The sequence below is a fragment of the Pagrus pagrus genome (genome assembly GCF_965226575.1).
Source record: "Pagrus pagrus genome assembly, chromosome: 8".
NCBI lineage: Eukaryota > Metazoa > Chordata > Actinopteri > Spariformes > Sparidae > Pagrus > Pagrus pagrus.
In genome coordinates, this window is record NC_140192.1 from 34,051,141 (window position 1) to 34,066,456 (window position 15,316).

At 41.2% G+C, this 15,316-nt stretch overlaps 1 protein-coding gene across 8 annotated transcripts in view; it reads right to left on the reverse strand.

Annotated features, from left to right (window-relative positions):
* The window catches only part of LOC311261540 (beta-1,3-galactosyl-O-glycosyl-glycoprotein beta-1,6-N-acetylglucosaminyltransferase 4-like), a 62,294-nt gene that overhangs the window by 35,226 nt on the left and 11,752 nt on the right, over positions 1-15,316 (reverse strand). For 4 of the 8 annotated variants that reach the window (XM_084360248.1, XM_084360249.1, XM_084360250.1 and 1 more), the window contains 3 exons: positions 8,972-9,123; positions 8,643-8,739; positions 7,057-7,153 (listed from right to left, as the gene is read on the reverse strand). The exons of 1 other annotated variant lie outside the window; for it this stretch is intronic. In XM_084360248.1, the coding sequence (XP_084216374.1) occupies positions 7,057-7,153; positions 8,643-8,739; positions 8,972-9,123 (346 nt within the window). Of the gene's footprint in view, positions 1-7,056; positions 7,154-8,642; positions 8,740-8,971; positions 9,124-11,635; positions 11,709-15,316 lie in introns of all 8 variants that reach the window. 3 more of the 8 variants (XM_084360253.1, XM_084360254.1, XM_084360251.1) reach the window with 3 other exon arrangements.

Here is a 15,316-nt window from a genome sequence, read left to right on the forward strand (position 1 = left end):
AAAAGGGCTTTTTTTGGGGCAAGTTTTACCTCACTCGAATTGAGGGTCGAAGGACAGAGGGTGTTGTCTCTGTACAGATTGTAAAGCCCTCTGAGGCAAACTGTGATTTGTGAATTTGAGCTATACAAATAAAATTTGATTTGAAATTTGATTTGATTTAAAGCCATGTCAAGAGGTCAATCTAATCTCAAGAATTTTCCAGAGTAATTTCTTCAAACCACGTACAGCAGTCTGCTCTACTATACCAACACTCATTCAAGAAAATTGACATAGTAGCTTTAAGTCCACCTCAGCCCTGCACTAGTTTCCTCCTGCAGTCCAAACACATGCAGGTTAGGTGAAGTGAGAACTAAACCTTTAAGTTTGGATATGATGTTCATTTTGTGATGCCCTGAATGTGTTTTTTTTACAGTGAGGTTATATGGCACTCATCTCAGACTAAAGAGACACAAGGAAACATTGTGAAAAACATTATTGAAAAGGTGATGGTTTTAAAACATTTATTATTATTATTATTATTAGTTATTATTAGGGCCCGAGCAGGGAACCTGCAAGGACCCTATTGTTTTTGTAGTGAGCATTTTTTGTCCCAAATGATCACATTTTTCACTGCCTGAACATACCCCAAAACCAAACTTGGAATATATGTCACACCTGGCGAAAATTTTATAATCTGTTGTTGTTGTGAATTTCCATCACTAGGTGGCGCTGTAATCAAGGAAAGTGCGTTTTGGCTTATAACTCCCACATACTTTGTCGCACATTCAAAAACCTTATATCCACGCCTTCAGTGAATTGTGCTGAATCTCCTGATATAGGCCACGCCCATATCCGGATACCGTTTTTTTTCGCTAGCTCGCAAAATGTCGCAAACCTACATTTTCGAACTCCTCCCAGACAATTTCACCAATTTCCACGAAACTTTGCACACAGCATCTGTGGACCCTCCTGACAAAAAGTTATTAAAAGAATTTTGATATTACAAAGAATACTCAAGTTATTAAATAACAACTTCCTGCAGATTTCGTTCAAAGCAGGAAGTGTTGCAGATCTCCACATTTGTTTGTCCGAATGACATGAAACTCAAGATACTACTTCCCCATGAGCCCCTAAGGCCCTGTGCTAAATCTGTGTGGATGACCACTAGGTGGCGCTCTTTAAATTGAAGTTATTTATATCTCCACATCGGTTGCTCAGATTAACACGAAACTTGGTAGAATTATTGTCAATGCACTCCTGAGGATATCTGTCAATGGTTTTACCGATCCGCCACCAGGTGGCGCTCTGGTGGCAGTCTTATTTTATATTTGGCACTGTGCCCACACCATGACACTTATGGATATGAAATTGATAGGGGTGGTATAGACTGGCCCCTGTAACTCACACACCAAATATGACCAGCAGGTGGCGCTATTATCAACACAAAACCATTTTTGGCTAATAACTCCCACATAATATGGCGCACATTGTTAAATCTTATATCTATGTGTTCCCTGCATACAGCTCAATTGTCCGATGTAGGCCACGCCCACTTTTGCGCCACAATTCCATTTGCTAATTCGCTAAGTGTCACAAACCTACTTTTTCAACTCCTCCCAGGCAATTTCTCCCATTTGCACCAAACTTTGCACACAGCATCTGTGGACCCTCCTGACAAAAACTTATTAAAAGAAATGTGATAGTCCAAACAACGCCCACAATATGAAACAACAATTTCCTGCACATTGTGATCACACAGACAGTCTTCCATATCTTGATGACAAACACTCCCATTAACACTAAAGTTTTTTCATTGTGTTCCATGGCCCCATGACGGTTTGTGAAAACTTTCCTGCAAATCCGCCAATAGGGGGCGCTTTTATTGCTACATGACAAACCAACAGCTTGACTGCCTTGACTTTTGATTCCTCAATGGAAGTTGTTGCATGAACAAGCCCCGACAGCAGCATGTAGCGACAGCAGCACGCCCCGACACGCTTGGACTGCGAGGGCCCATTCATCGCTGCTTGCAGCTTTAATTGTGTATATATCAAATCAAATCAAATCAAATCAAATTTTATTTGTATAGCCCAAATTCACAAATCACAGTTTGCCTCAGAGGGCTTTACAATCTGTACAGAGACGACACCCTCTGTCCTTCGACCCTCGATTCGAGTGAGGAAAAACTTGCCCCAAAAAAGGCCCTTTTAACAGGGAAAAAATGCGGAAGAAACCTCAGGGAGAGCCACAGAGGAGGGATCCCTCTCCCAGGACGGACAGACGTGCAATAGATGTCGCATGTACAGAGCAGATCAACGAGATCACAATGTATTCAATTATAAGCGATGGTTGACAGGAGTGAAAGTACACAAAGATGTATTACAGCAATAATGATGAAATGCACATGGAAATGTGATTACTAGTGATAACAGTAGTAATGATCAATGGCAAGGATGGTATGTAGCAATGCAGTACGATAATAGTAGTGGAACGTATGTAACAGAGATGTGACTAATATTAGCGACAGTAGTGGTGGGTGTCAGGCAGGGTCATGGCAGTAGGTGCATCCACGATCAGGCAGGGCCATAGCAGTAGGCGCATCCACGATCAGGCAGGGCCATAGCAGTGGGCGCATCCACGATCAGGCAGGGCCATAGCAGTGGGCGCATCCACGATCCACGACCCGGGCGCGGCCAGGATCCAAGGGAGCCTGTAGGACTAGAAAGCACAAGGACTCCGGGGAAGAAGCAAGTCAGTGACATGCAGAGATGGGGCATGTATACAGGCATAATGTATACAGATGGAGAGGAGAGGAGAGGGGAGGAGAGAGAAGCTCAGTGTGTCATTGTCCCCCGGACTAGGCCTATAGCAGCATAACTAAGAGCTGGTCCAGGACAGGCCTGGGCCTGTCCTGGACCAGCCCTAACTATAAGCTCTATCGAAGAGGAAGGTCTTAAGTCTACTCTTAAAGGTAGAGAGGGTGTCCGCCTCCCGGACCAAAACAGGAAGATGGTTCCACAGAAGAGGAGCTTGATAACTGAAGGCTCTGGCTCCCATTCTACTTTTGGAGACTTTAGGAACTACAAGTAATCCTGCGTTCTGGGAGCGTAATGCTCTAGTTGGGTGATAGGGTAATATGAGCTCCTGGAGATATGATGGTGCCTGACCATTAACAGCTTTGTAAGTGAGGAGAAGGATTTTAAACTCTATTCTTGATTTTACAGGGAGCCAGTGCAGAGAGGCCAGTACAGGAGTAATATGATCTCTTTTCTTAGTTCCTGTCAGTACACGTGCTGCAGCATTCTGGACCAGCTGGAGACTCTTTAGAGACTTGTTAGGGCAGCCTGATAATAGAGAATTACAATAGTCCAGTCTGGAAGTAACAAATGCATGGACTAGCTTTTCTGCGTCTTTTTGAGACAGGATGGGCCTGATTTTTGCAATGTTACGTAGATGAAAAAATGCAGACCTTGAAATTTGTTTTATGTGGGAGTTGAAGGACATATCTTGATCAAAGATAACTCCCAGATTCCTGACGGTGGTGCTGGAGGCCAAGTTAGTGCCATCCAAACTCGCTATATCATTAGATAATGCATCTCTAAGGTGTTTAGGACCAAGTACTATAACTTCGGTTTTATCTGAGTTTAACAGCAGAAAATTGCAGGTCATCCAGGTCTTGATGTCCTTGAGACATGCATGGAGTTTAGTAAGCTGATTAGTTTCATTTGGCTTTATTGATAGGTATAACTGTGTATCATCTGCATAACAATGAAAGTTTATGGAGTGTTTCCGAATTATATTTCCTAGAGGGAGCATATATAAGGTGAATAGTATGGGTCCAAGCACGGAGCCTTGAGGAACACCATGACTAACCTTGGTATACAGGGATGACTCATCATTAACATGTACAAACTGAAATCGATCCGATAAATAGGACTTAAACCAGTTTAATGCGGGTCCTTTAATGCCAATTAAGTGTTCCAGTCTCTGTAGTAGAATGTGATGATCAATGGTATCAAATGCAGCACTAAGATCTAGTAAGACCAGGACAGAGACAAGTCCTTTGTCAGAAGCGATTAGGAGGTCATTTGTAACTTTCACCAGCGCCGTCTCTGTGCTATGATGTGCTCTAAAACCTGATTGAAAATCCTCATATAAACTATTTTTATGAAGAAAGTCACATAGCTGGTTGGCGACTGCTTTCTCAAGGATCTTGGAGAGGAAAGGGAGGTTGGATATAGGTCTATAGTTGGCTAAAGTTTCTGGATCAAGATTAGGCTTTTTAAGGAGCGGTCTAATTACAGCTAGTTTAAAGGATTGTGGTACGTATCCTGTTAATAGAGACAGGTTGATCATTTCTAGTAAAGATGTGCTAATTAAAGGTAAAGTTTCTTTCAGCAGCCTAGTTGGGATGGGGTCTAGGAGACAAGTTGTTGGTCTAGATGAAGAAACCATCGAAGTTAGTTGGTGGAGGTCAATGGGAGAGAAGCAGTCTAAATATAAGTCAGAATTTAGAACTGTTTCTGAGGTTCCTGTGTTTAAAGATACAATAGTGCCAGTTGAGGGCAAGCGATGATGGATTTTGTCTCTAATAGTTAAAATTTTATCATTGAAGAAGCTCATGAAGTCATTACCACTGAGCGTTGTAGGAATACATGGTTCAGTAGAGCTGTGACTTTCTGTCAGCCTGGCTACAGTGCTGAAAAGAAACCTGGTGTTGTTTTTGTTTTCCTCTATTAATGACGAGTAATAGCTTGCTCTGGCATTGCGGAGGGCCTTCCTATATGTTTTAAGGCTATCTTTCCAGGCTAAGCGGGATTCTTCCAAGTTGGTGGAACGCCATTTCCTTTCAAATTTCCGTGATGTTTGCTTCAATTTGCGGGTATCCGAGTTATACCAGGGTGCTAACCTCCTGTGCTTTATAGGTTTCCTTTTCAGGGGGGCAATAGAGTCCAGTGTTGTTCGCAATGAGCCTGCAGTGCTATCAACAAGATGATCGATTTGTGAGGAACTGAGGTTAGTGGAGGAGTCCTCTATTATATTGAGACATGGCATTGAGTTTAGTGCCAGCGGTATAATTTCCTTAAATTTAGCTACAGCACTATCAGATAGACATCTAGTGAAGGAGTTTTTGCCTAATGGTGTGTAGTCCAGTAATAGAACTTCAAAAGTTATTAAGTGATGGTCTGATAAAAGAGGATTCTGTGGAGAAACTGTTAGATTTTCAATCTCGATACCATAAGCTAGAACAAGGTCAAGGGTGTGGTCAAAACAGTGAGTTGGTTTATGTACACACTGAGAGAAGCCAATAGATTCTAATAATGAGATAAATGCAGTACTAAGGCTATCATTAACGACATCCACATGAATATTAAAATCACCTACAATAATTACTTTATCTGATTTGAGGACTAGACTTGATAAAAACTCAGAGAATTCAGATAAAAATTCTGAGTAAGGACCAGGTGCTCGATACACTACAACAAATAGAACTGGCTGTAAAGTTTTCCACGTTGGATGTGAAAGACTCAGAACAAGGCTTTCAAATGAGTTATAATTTAATTTAGGTTTAGGAATGATTGACAGACTTAAGTCATAAATAGCTGCAACACCACCTCCTCGGCCGGAGCCTCGAGGAATGTGAGTATTAATGTGACTGGGTGGAGTGGATTCATTCAGGCTGACATATTCTTCAGGATGCAGCCAAGTTTCAGTAAGACAGAATAAATCAATATTACAATCTGAAATTAAGTCATTTACTAGTACAGCTTTCGATGACAGGGATCTGATATTTAGGAGTCCGCATTTAATTCTCTTGTCTTGTTTTGAGATTGCAGAGTTGCTGTTAATTTTTATTAGATTTTCATGCACAACTCCTCTTCTGTGGACTTTTGATTTGATTAATTTAATTAATTTAGGTGGTCGGGGGGCAGACACAGTCTCAATGAAGTTTTGGGTGTGCAACTGATCTAATGGAAGCTCAGAGAAGCGTGTAAGACTGCAGCTCTGCCTCCTGGTCTCAACTCTGGGTTGTCAGGCTGGTTGTTGGCTAATGAAATGGGTTAAATTTCTAGAGATGAGAGCCGCTCCGTCCAAAGTGGGATGGATGCCGTCTCTCCTAATGAGACCAGGTTTTCCCCAGAAAGTCCGCCAATTATCAACAAAGCCCACATCGTTTGCTGGACACCACCTCGACAGCCAGCGGTTGAATGATGACATGCGGCTGAACATGTCATCACTGGTTAGGTTTGGCAGGGGCCCAGAGAAAACTACGGAGTCCGACATTGTTTTGGCGTAGTTACACACCGACTCAACATTAATCTTAGTGACTTCCGACTGGCGTCGCCGGCAGTCATTACCGCCGACATGTATTATGATCTTACTATATTTACGTTTAGCTTTAGCCAGCAGTTTCAAATTTGATTCGATGTCGCCCGCTCTGGCCCCTGGGATGCATTTCACTATGGTCGCTGGTGCCGCTAACTTATAATTATTTATATATAAATTATTTGGGCACACTGTCCAAACATTGCTAATTTTTTCTTTTTGTTTTTTTACTTACCTTATTTGTCATGTTAAGTATACTTAAATTGTGATAATAGCATTTACTAATATTATTATTAGAATTATTATGTATAAAGAGTATTTAGAATTTCTATCAAAGATGGAGCTATGGAGGATTTATTTAGGATAACATAACCTAATAAGAATGCACTTTAACCACTTTAAATAAATAAGCCTTTTACTGTTTGAGAATCAGACTGGTATAGTCTCATTAACACCAAGCCATCTGCTCATTCTAGCAAATATGATTATATGATCAGAGTACAGTAGTTCTTATGGCAGCTTTGTGTTAGGCAACATTATAACCATAGTGCACTTGTTGCAAATACATTTTTGTAAATATGTCATGCCCTTAGTTTAAATTCCAATTATTTGGTGCATGAATATACTGTATAAGGAAGTAGCTAACTCTCAATAATAATAATAATGACAGCACTGTGGTACACAAAAGGTTTTACTGCTGGCTCAAAAAGCTACACTCAAATCAAGAATGACTGAGGTTACTGCACTTACCGGTATTTGTGGGAGAGATTGTTGTTCTCCAAATGCTGTTTGGCAAGCACCTCAATCAGCATGCAGTGGATATGTGTCAGAGCAGCATGATATTGGCCTAAAAAAACACAGCTACAGTGAATGATACAAATTCAGTAACTGACTGATTCTTTAAAAAATTTTTAAAAATAACAATGTTTGGCATATCGACTTAATTTATACGCTGAGATCCTATTTGCTAATCACTGTCTTGGGATTATTCCATACTAAATCACCTGAGACCTCCTAGTTTATGTCATAAAGTCATTGGACCGTGCAAAACCCTAAAGCTGTACTACATACTATTTTAGTTATTTTAGTATGACTTTTTGAGGTTTGGCCCTCAGAGCTACTAGAATTTTTGTGATTCTTTGCATGAAAGGTTCTTAACCTCCCAGATCGCTTATTTTTCACTGGATTTGGTTGAAAAGGATCATTTGCAAGATGTGATCATGTAAATAGTTGTTACAAAATGTTTACAGCAAAAAAAATACTAAAAATAAAGAATTTTGTACCCAAACCAATAATCTTTCATTTTCCAAAATTAAATAAACAATATGATAATTCTCTCAAAGGTCCCGTTGTAAAACTTGCACCAGTGGGGAATACACCACTAAATAACTGCCATTGCTCAGGAAAATCTATCTGGCGAGACTAAGGCAGAAATGATCAGGGTCGAGGTAATTAATGCTTGACAGTTTAATTCATGTTACGTTTACTCTAATTTGCCATCTTCCTCCCTTAATCTGTTCCCTTGAGTAAACTAGATTTCTCTGGGTTGGAAACATTAGAGATAATGTACACAACTCAGCAAAATATATATGACAAAGATCTGGTTGTTTTTAGATATATTAATGCAGAATCCTAAATATTATATAATTAATATCTCCACTTGTATTGACTTTCTTGCAACCAAAATTTGACTGTGTGGTATTTCATCCTGCATAAAAAATTAAGTGCCATAAATATTGCTGAATATAACTTCTTAATCCTTTGGAAAAAATACAGTCAAAATATCTTAAAAAGTGTGTTTTTTCAGCTCAGATAGATTTTGGTTTTTACATCAATTTTTTGTGAAAATCCCTGTCATGAAATTGGAAAAGTTCTGAAGTCTGGGTGAGTTGGCATAGAATGAACCCTTGTATGTACTTCAAACATTATAAAACAAATGGTGAAGCAGCAGCAATACTGGATGAGAGAAGGTTATGTGGCTCAGGAGAGTATGGCACCACCTGGAAGTTGCTCAACACCCTCCTAGACCCATAATATTACCATATGTTTACAATCTATCTAAAGTTTTGTCATCCCGATTGTCCATTTTGTAATTTCAACATCTATTCAGCACACAGACCAACTATGTTATGTCAGTCTGTATTGTTTCTCTTCCTGAGGTGTCTTACATTGTTTTTCCTGTGTAAGGGGTGTGTCTTCTCCAAATTGAAGGTCTAAGGACAGACAGTGTTGTATGGAACAGATTGTAAAGCCCCTTAAGGCAAATTTGTGATTTGTGATATTGAGCTATTAAAAAAAGTTGACCTATCAGGTTGGGTTGTTTGCAACTGCTCTACCTGCATCCTCTGGATCTGCAAAATGCCAAGTCGATATCTCTGTTTGGTTCCTCACCACCTCCTCCAAAACCGCTGTTATGACCTCTGACTGGTTCAGCTATAATAAAGACAATTAGTGAAAAGTGATGTGTATCCCAGCTGTAAAACCAGCAAAGCTTTCCACAAGTGCATGCTGCATGTCTCCTAAAGAGAGGGATGACATTAGATAACTGGAGCTGTGCCATAAATGGTTAAAAATACCTTTTTTGTCAAGATACATTTAAACCAGCCTCAGCTGACACTAATGCACACTTGAGTTTGAAGGTATTGAAAGTGTAAAGAGCTCTCACGCTATCAGTGGTGGTGTCTTTCTTCCTCAGCTGAATGTCACCAGACTGTCTGCCTCCATCTCTGTCACTTGATTCTCTTGCTTGTACATTTGTCGTGTCATTGTGGCCGGGACTGAAGCTGCTCTGGCAGCGAGCCTCTGAGGGTGTTTCACCTGAAAGAGTCCTGTACTCAGAGCTCAGCTGCAATCCCCCCTCAAAATCCAAAGTCTTACGATGAATAAATCCAACTCAATCAATCCCCCCAATCTTCTTGAAAATAAGTTCTGGTATAATGTACCATAATTTACTTTTTCCCTGCAAATATCTCTTCATCCAGTTTATTTTAAAAATTGTGTTAGATGTATTAAAGTCCAATGCATTTAAGCCCCCTTGACAGTATGGGTTGCACAGTACTGTTCATTTTAATTGGTGGGGCTTATTTTTCCATATAAAGTTGAACATTTTCGTGTCAATCTGTTTAACTTTTTTTGGTGGAACATCCAATACCATAGCTGTATAGACCAGCCTAGATAAACCTTCACTTTTAGATAACAAAATTCGTCCACTGATTGACAAATCGCTTAATAGCCACATTTCATACTTAAAAAAAAAAAATTCAATCAGTGGATTAAAATTCAAGTCAACCCTTTTTTCTTGATTCTTGCATATCTTAATGCCCAGATATGATATAACATCTTTAATACAAATACCTGCTATTTCTGTCGAATTTCGGTCTGTCTTTTAAAGCAAAAGGATCATACTTTTTAATATTAACCTTCAAACCTGACACCAGAGAAAATGCATCGAGGAGGAGTCTCCGCCCCCCCGACGGATGGCTGCACGATAACTGGGCTCCCGAACTCACGGACTATAAACCCACGTTAAACAACTAATTAACGGTGGTTTTCTAGATATAACTGAATAATACTTAGTCTGCTTTGATACAGACCTAGAAATGAACCAGAGAAACCGCAACAAAAACGAAGCTCCGACTCCAAGCAAACCCGCGACCGGAGCTGCAGCTAGCTCGGCCGTAGCTAACGAGAAAACAGGTGCTACTAGCAACATGATGGCCGAGGTCCTGGCCGAGATGAAAGGAATGAGAAAAGACATGACACAGCGGTTTGACAAAATTGAAGACTCACTAAAAGGTGTGAAGGAGCAAATACTAGGTTGTGAAAAAAGACTGGACGAGGCCGAGCAAAGAGTGAGCAGCATGGAGGACAACGGTGCACGAGCGGACCGACTGCTGGCCTACATGTTACGTAAACAGCGCCGTCTAGAAGCGCACTGTGAAGACATTGAGAACCGTGCAAGGAGGTCAAACTTACGGATCTACGGGGTGAAGGAAGGCGCCGAGGGTAATGGGAATATGATCGACTTCATAGCAAGGCTGTTGAAAGCTGCTCTCAAGCTCCCAGAGGAAGAGGACCTCGGCATCGAGCGCGCGCACAGGTCGCTCGCGGCAAAACCTACAACGCCAATGCCACCAGATCGATTGTGGTGAAATTCCTTCACTTTCAGACAAAGCAACAGATCTTGTATAAAGGCTGGAACACAAAAGAATTGCAGTTTGAGGGTAGCCGTATCAATCTCGACCATGACTACTCGGCCGCCCTGCAGGTAAGCGAAAGGAATATGGAGAGATCAAACGCCAGCTGAAGGAGCGCAACATCAAGTTTAGGACGTCGTATCCTGCGGTGCTGAGAGTGTCTTTGGGAGATGGGGAAAAGATCTTCAGCTCGGCATGGGAGGCGGCTGACCATCTGAAGCACCTGGGCATTACTGCAAGACTGTCGGAGACGGAGCTCATGGAAAAAGAGTTGCAGCAGCGAGGATGGACGGCATCGCTCCATCCCGGCGGGGAGCAGCTCACGCGCGCACTGGTGAGGGATATCGATGCGCTCTCAAATTGACTTATGACTGCGAAGGTGAGATAAGAAGAGCATCAGACATAAAGTAAGTCCAGAAGTGATGTTTTAGTTGGGGCATTAAACCTACTACAAGGACATGGTTCTATGATATGTTGGGGATTCATCTAATTGATGTTTAACGGACAGTGGGGCCAGAGCTCGCAGATAACAAATAGACTGCAGTACAACGATTACAACAATGGTCTCTGTTTTCCCTTTTTTTTTTTTTTTTTTCCCCCTCGTTTATTAAGTGGACATTTTGCATGTGATGATGCCATTCAAACCAGCTCTGAATGTATTTGGTAGGTTTGCCTCAGGTTTTTTTTAAAATTATTTATTTGTTTTATTTGTTTTTTCAATTTAATCGCAGTGAATTAATATCATCAGTATTTTATTTTCAACTGGATGTCTGATGCCTTCTGTCATGGCTATTACTGAAACCACTATATCTTATGTTCATGAAAGAGTGGGTGGTCCGTGGGGCGGGGGCGGACTCTTAGGGGGGAACGAACGCAAGAAGTAATTAAAAAAACCCAGGACACTTGCGTTACTGTCTTAACATCAGGCAGTTCTAGGCCCAGGCATTTAGATGCTCTGGACACTCCTTTTTTCTATCACCACCCTTGATATTTGTACTGTTGATTATGGATCTTGTGTAGTAATCTGGGGTGGCTGGCAGAGTAGGCCCATGGGACTGTGGGTCACTGTGATGGAAGTTCCAGCATTTTCTTTCACAGTTTTGTGTATAGTTCTGTTCTTTTTTCGTTGTTACCCTGTTCTTTACACGCCATGGAGTAAAATATTCAGTTTTGGTGGCCACGGTGCTTCATGTCGCAACATTCTGCCTGAAAGACAACAAAAGACTTACAAGTTATTTTGTTCTATAGATGGCTGGGCAGCCCCATTGAGGGGCATTGACAACAACAGCTTAAGATGTCACCCTGTAAGGTAGTTACATATAATGTGAAGGGGTTGCACAGCCCCCAAAAGAGAAAGAAAATATTAGATCAGCTTAAACAGATGAATTGTGGTATTGCTTACCTCCAAGAAACACATTTGTCTGAGGCTGAGCATAAGAAATTAAACAAGTCATGGGCCTCACAGGTATTTTATTCCTCACACAAATCAGGTTGTAGACGAGGCGTAGCCATTTTGATACATAGATCATTACAATTCTGCCTTGACTCTTCATTTCAGGACAAAGAGGGGTGTTATGTATTGATTAATGGTACTATAAACGGAACCCAGGTGTCCATGTTCAACGTGTATGCCCCAAATGATAACAGCCCACAATTTATGGAAAGGATATTTGACTTGGTACTTGAGAAGGCACAAGGCATATTGCTGATTGGAGGAGACTTCAACTGTGCACTGAACCCATTTCTAGATAAAAGTATGAATTCAAACGCCCACCCAACAACTATGAGTAGGGCACTAAAAAATTGCTGTGAAGAGTTTGGCTTCCTGGATGTCTGGAGATACAAACACCCAAGGGATCGAGATTATACGTTTTATTCTCACCCTCACTCCACATACTCCAGGATTGATTATTTTTTTATGCCTATTAATGAATCATTCAGAGCATTAGACTGTCAAATTCACAATATAACCCTGTCTGATCATGCACCTGTGTCGGTGGTTTGGGATGTGGGAGGGGCGGCCACCTCGTGTAGATGGAGACTAAATACCTCCCTGCTAGGAATTCCAGCATTTCAGGCGTCTTTAAGAGATGAGTTCACCTTTTATCTGGAATCTAATGACAAAGAAGACATTTCCCCAATCATACTGTGGGATGCGGCTAAGGCTGTGTTACGGGGGGAAATAATCCAGTTGGCCTCGACTTTTAAAAAGGCTAGGATAGCTAAACGTATGGAACTGGAAAAAAAGGTTGATGACCTAGAAAAACAACATAAAGAAAATGTGTCGGCTGAAAATCTACGCAAGTTGAAAATGGCTAAACAAGAACTTGATGACCTCTTGATGGAAAAAGTCGAAAGAAATTTAAGGTTCCTGAAACAAAAATACTATGAGCATGGGAGTAGAGCTAGTCGCCTATTGGCTTCTCAGTTGAGGAAACAATACAGTCTCACAACAGTTCAAAAAATCAAAAGTGGCAAATCAGACAAACCATTTTTATACAAACCAAATGAAATTGCAGAGACCTTTGCAGGGTTTTACAAAGACTTGTACTCGGACAAAGATGAAGAACGTGACCCAGAGAAAATCGACAATTACCTTAACTCTATCAAACTACCGACAATGGACCCTGCCACAGCGGAGTTCATTGACGGACCAATAACTAGAGAGGAAATTGAGAAGGCAATTAAAAATTTGAAGAACAACAAGAGTCCTGGATCTGATGGATTTACTAATGAATTTTATAAGAACTTTATTGATATCATCAGCCCGATCCTAGAGAGAGCATATTCCCACGCCCTTGGGAAAGGGGAACTGCCAACAGTTTGGAAAGAGGCAATCATATCAGTAATACTGAAAGAACATAAAGATCCCACAGACTGTGCCTCCTACAGGCCAATTGCACTTTTAAATACTGACTGTAAATTGCTGACCTCCATATTAGCTAAACGAGTCGAAACGGTCATTACAACCTTAATACATCCTGACCAGACGGGCTTTATAGCCGGGCGACATCTATCAGATAATGTCCGTAGACTTCTTAATGTAATGGAGCAAAGTCATAATTATCCAGCCCCCTGTATGGCGTTAGCAGTCGACGCCGAAAAAGCATTTGACCGCGTGTCTTGGCCATTTTTACTGAAAACCTTAGATAAATTTGGATTTGGGCCTAATTTTATCAGATGGATCCAACTACTTTATACTGCTCCTCAGAGTATGGTCAGAGTAAATAGACATATTTCTCAGCCTTTCGCTCTGGGTAGAGGGACACGCCAGGGGTGTCCGCTTTCACCGCTCCTTTTTGCGTTAAGTATCGAACCACTGGCACAGGTGATACGAGACGATGCAACGATCAAGGGGATAGAAATTGGCAATGAAACTCATAAAATCTCGCTTTACGCAGATGATGTCCTGGTATACGCGTCAGACCCCCTAAACTCAATTCCGAATCTGATGGGCTGCTTTGCTAAATTTGGAACACTCTCAGGGTATAAAGTCAATGTCAATAAAACAGAAGCCTTGGCCCTGAATTCACTTACTACGCACCAGATCAGAGCAGCATTCTCATTTAAGTGGCCAAAGGAAGGTATTTCTTACTTGGGGACTACTATTACACAAAATCTAGACAAGTTGTATAAGGCAAACTACAATAAATTGATAGACAAAATATCTGCTGATCTCACCAGGTGGGCTGTGCTGCCCCTTTCTATCTCAGGTAGAATAGAAAGTATTAGAATGAATGTGCTGCCTAGGTTGTTATTTCTTTTTCAAACATTGCCCCTCTCACCACCAAAAAGTATGTTCACAATATTAGACCGTCTTATCTCAAGATTTATTTGGCAAGGGAGGCGCCCACGTGTAAGATACAAAACTTTACAGTTATCTAAACAGCTCGGAGGATGGGGGCTTCCTCACCTTAGATATTACTGGTTGGCCTGTCAGCTAAGGGCCCTGACAGTTTGGATTTTGGATGAGAGAGATACTAGATGGCTGGAGATTGAAAAGTCACTCTGTGTTCTGATGCCTTTATCAAATGTTCCATTCACTGAAAATAAAGCTCTTGAGGAGACCCTGGGTAGATGGTCAAAAGCCACTATGGCAGCATGGAGAGAGGTACAGAGGACTTTTGGCCTCCCTAGAAATGTATCGGCTCTGTCGGGTACTGCTCATTTAAAAGGGTTCATGCCGTTGAAATTGGATGGGGGATATAAAAAATGGAGACATCTGAACCTAAATTTTGTCCATCAGCTTATTAGGGAACAGGAATTAAAAACATTTGAACAGTTAGTGGATGAATTCAGTCTGCCGAGATCAGATTTTTATAGGTACCTTCAGGTAAGAAGCTATCTGTCTAAACACCCAGACTGGACTATCATTAAAAAATCCGATTCACCTATTGAGCAGTACTTGACAAGGATCCAAAAAAGAGAGCATACTAGGAGGCCAATATCTAGTGTATATAGCGCGCTGTCTAGTATGAAACGAGAAAACACTCTGCATATTAAACAAAAATGGGAAGCAGAACTTGAACTAGAGATAAGCATGGAGGTCTGGGACAGTATTTCTTCAGAAGTGCATAAAGTCACTTGTGCAAACCTATGGAGAGAGTTCCAGTGGAAAATAGTTTAGTTTAGAACCCCGCTAATCCTTTCCAAAATAGATCCCAGCCAAACAGGTGCATGTTGGAGGAGTTGCGGAGATGAGTCTGCGAACCACACACATGTATTTTGGAAGTGTCCAATTTTGGACAACTTTTGGAGGGAGATATTTGACTCATTGGACAAAATATTTGCTTCTCAGTTGCCTAGGAACCCAC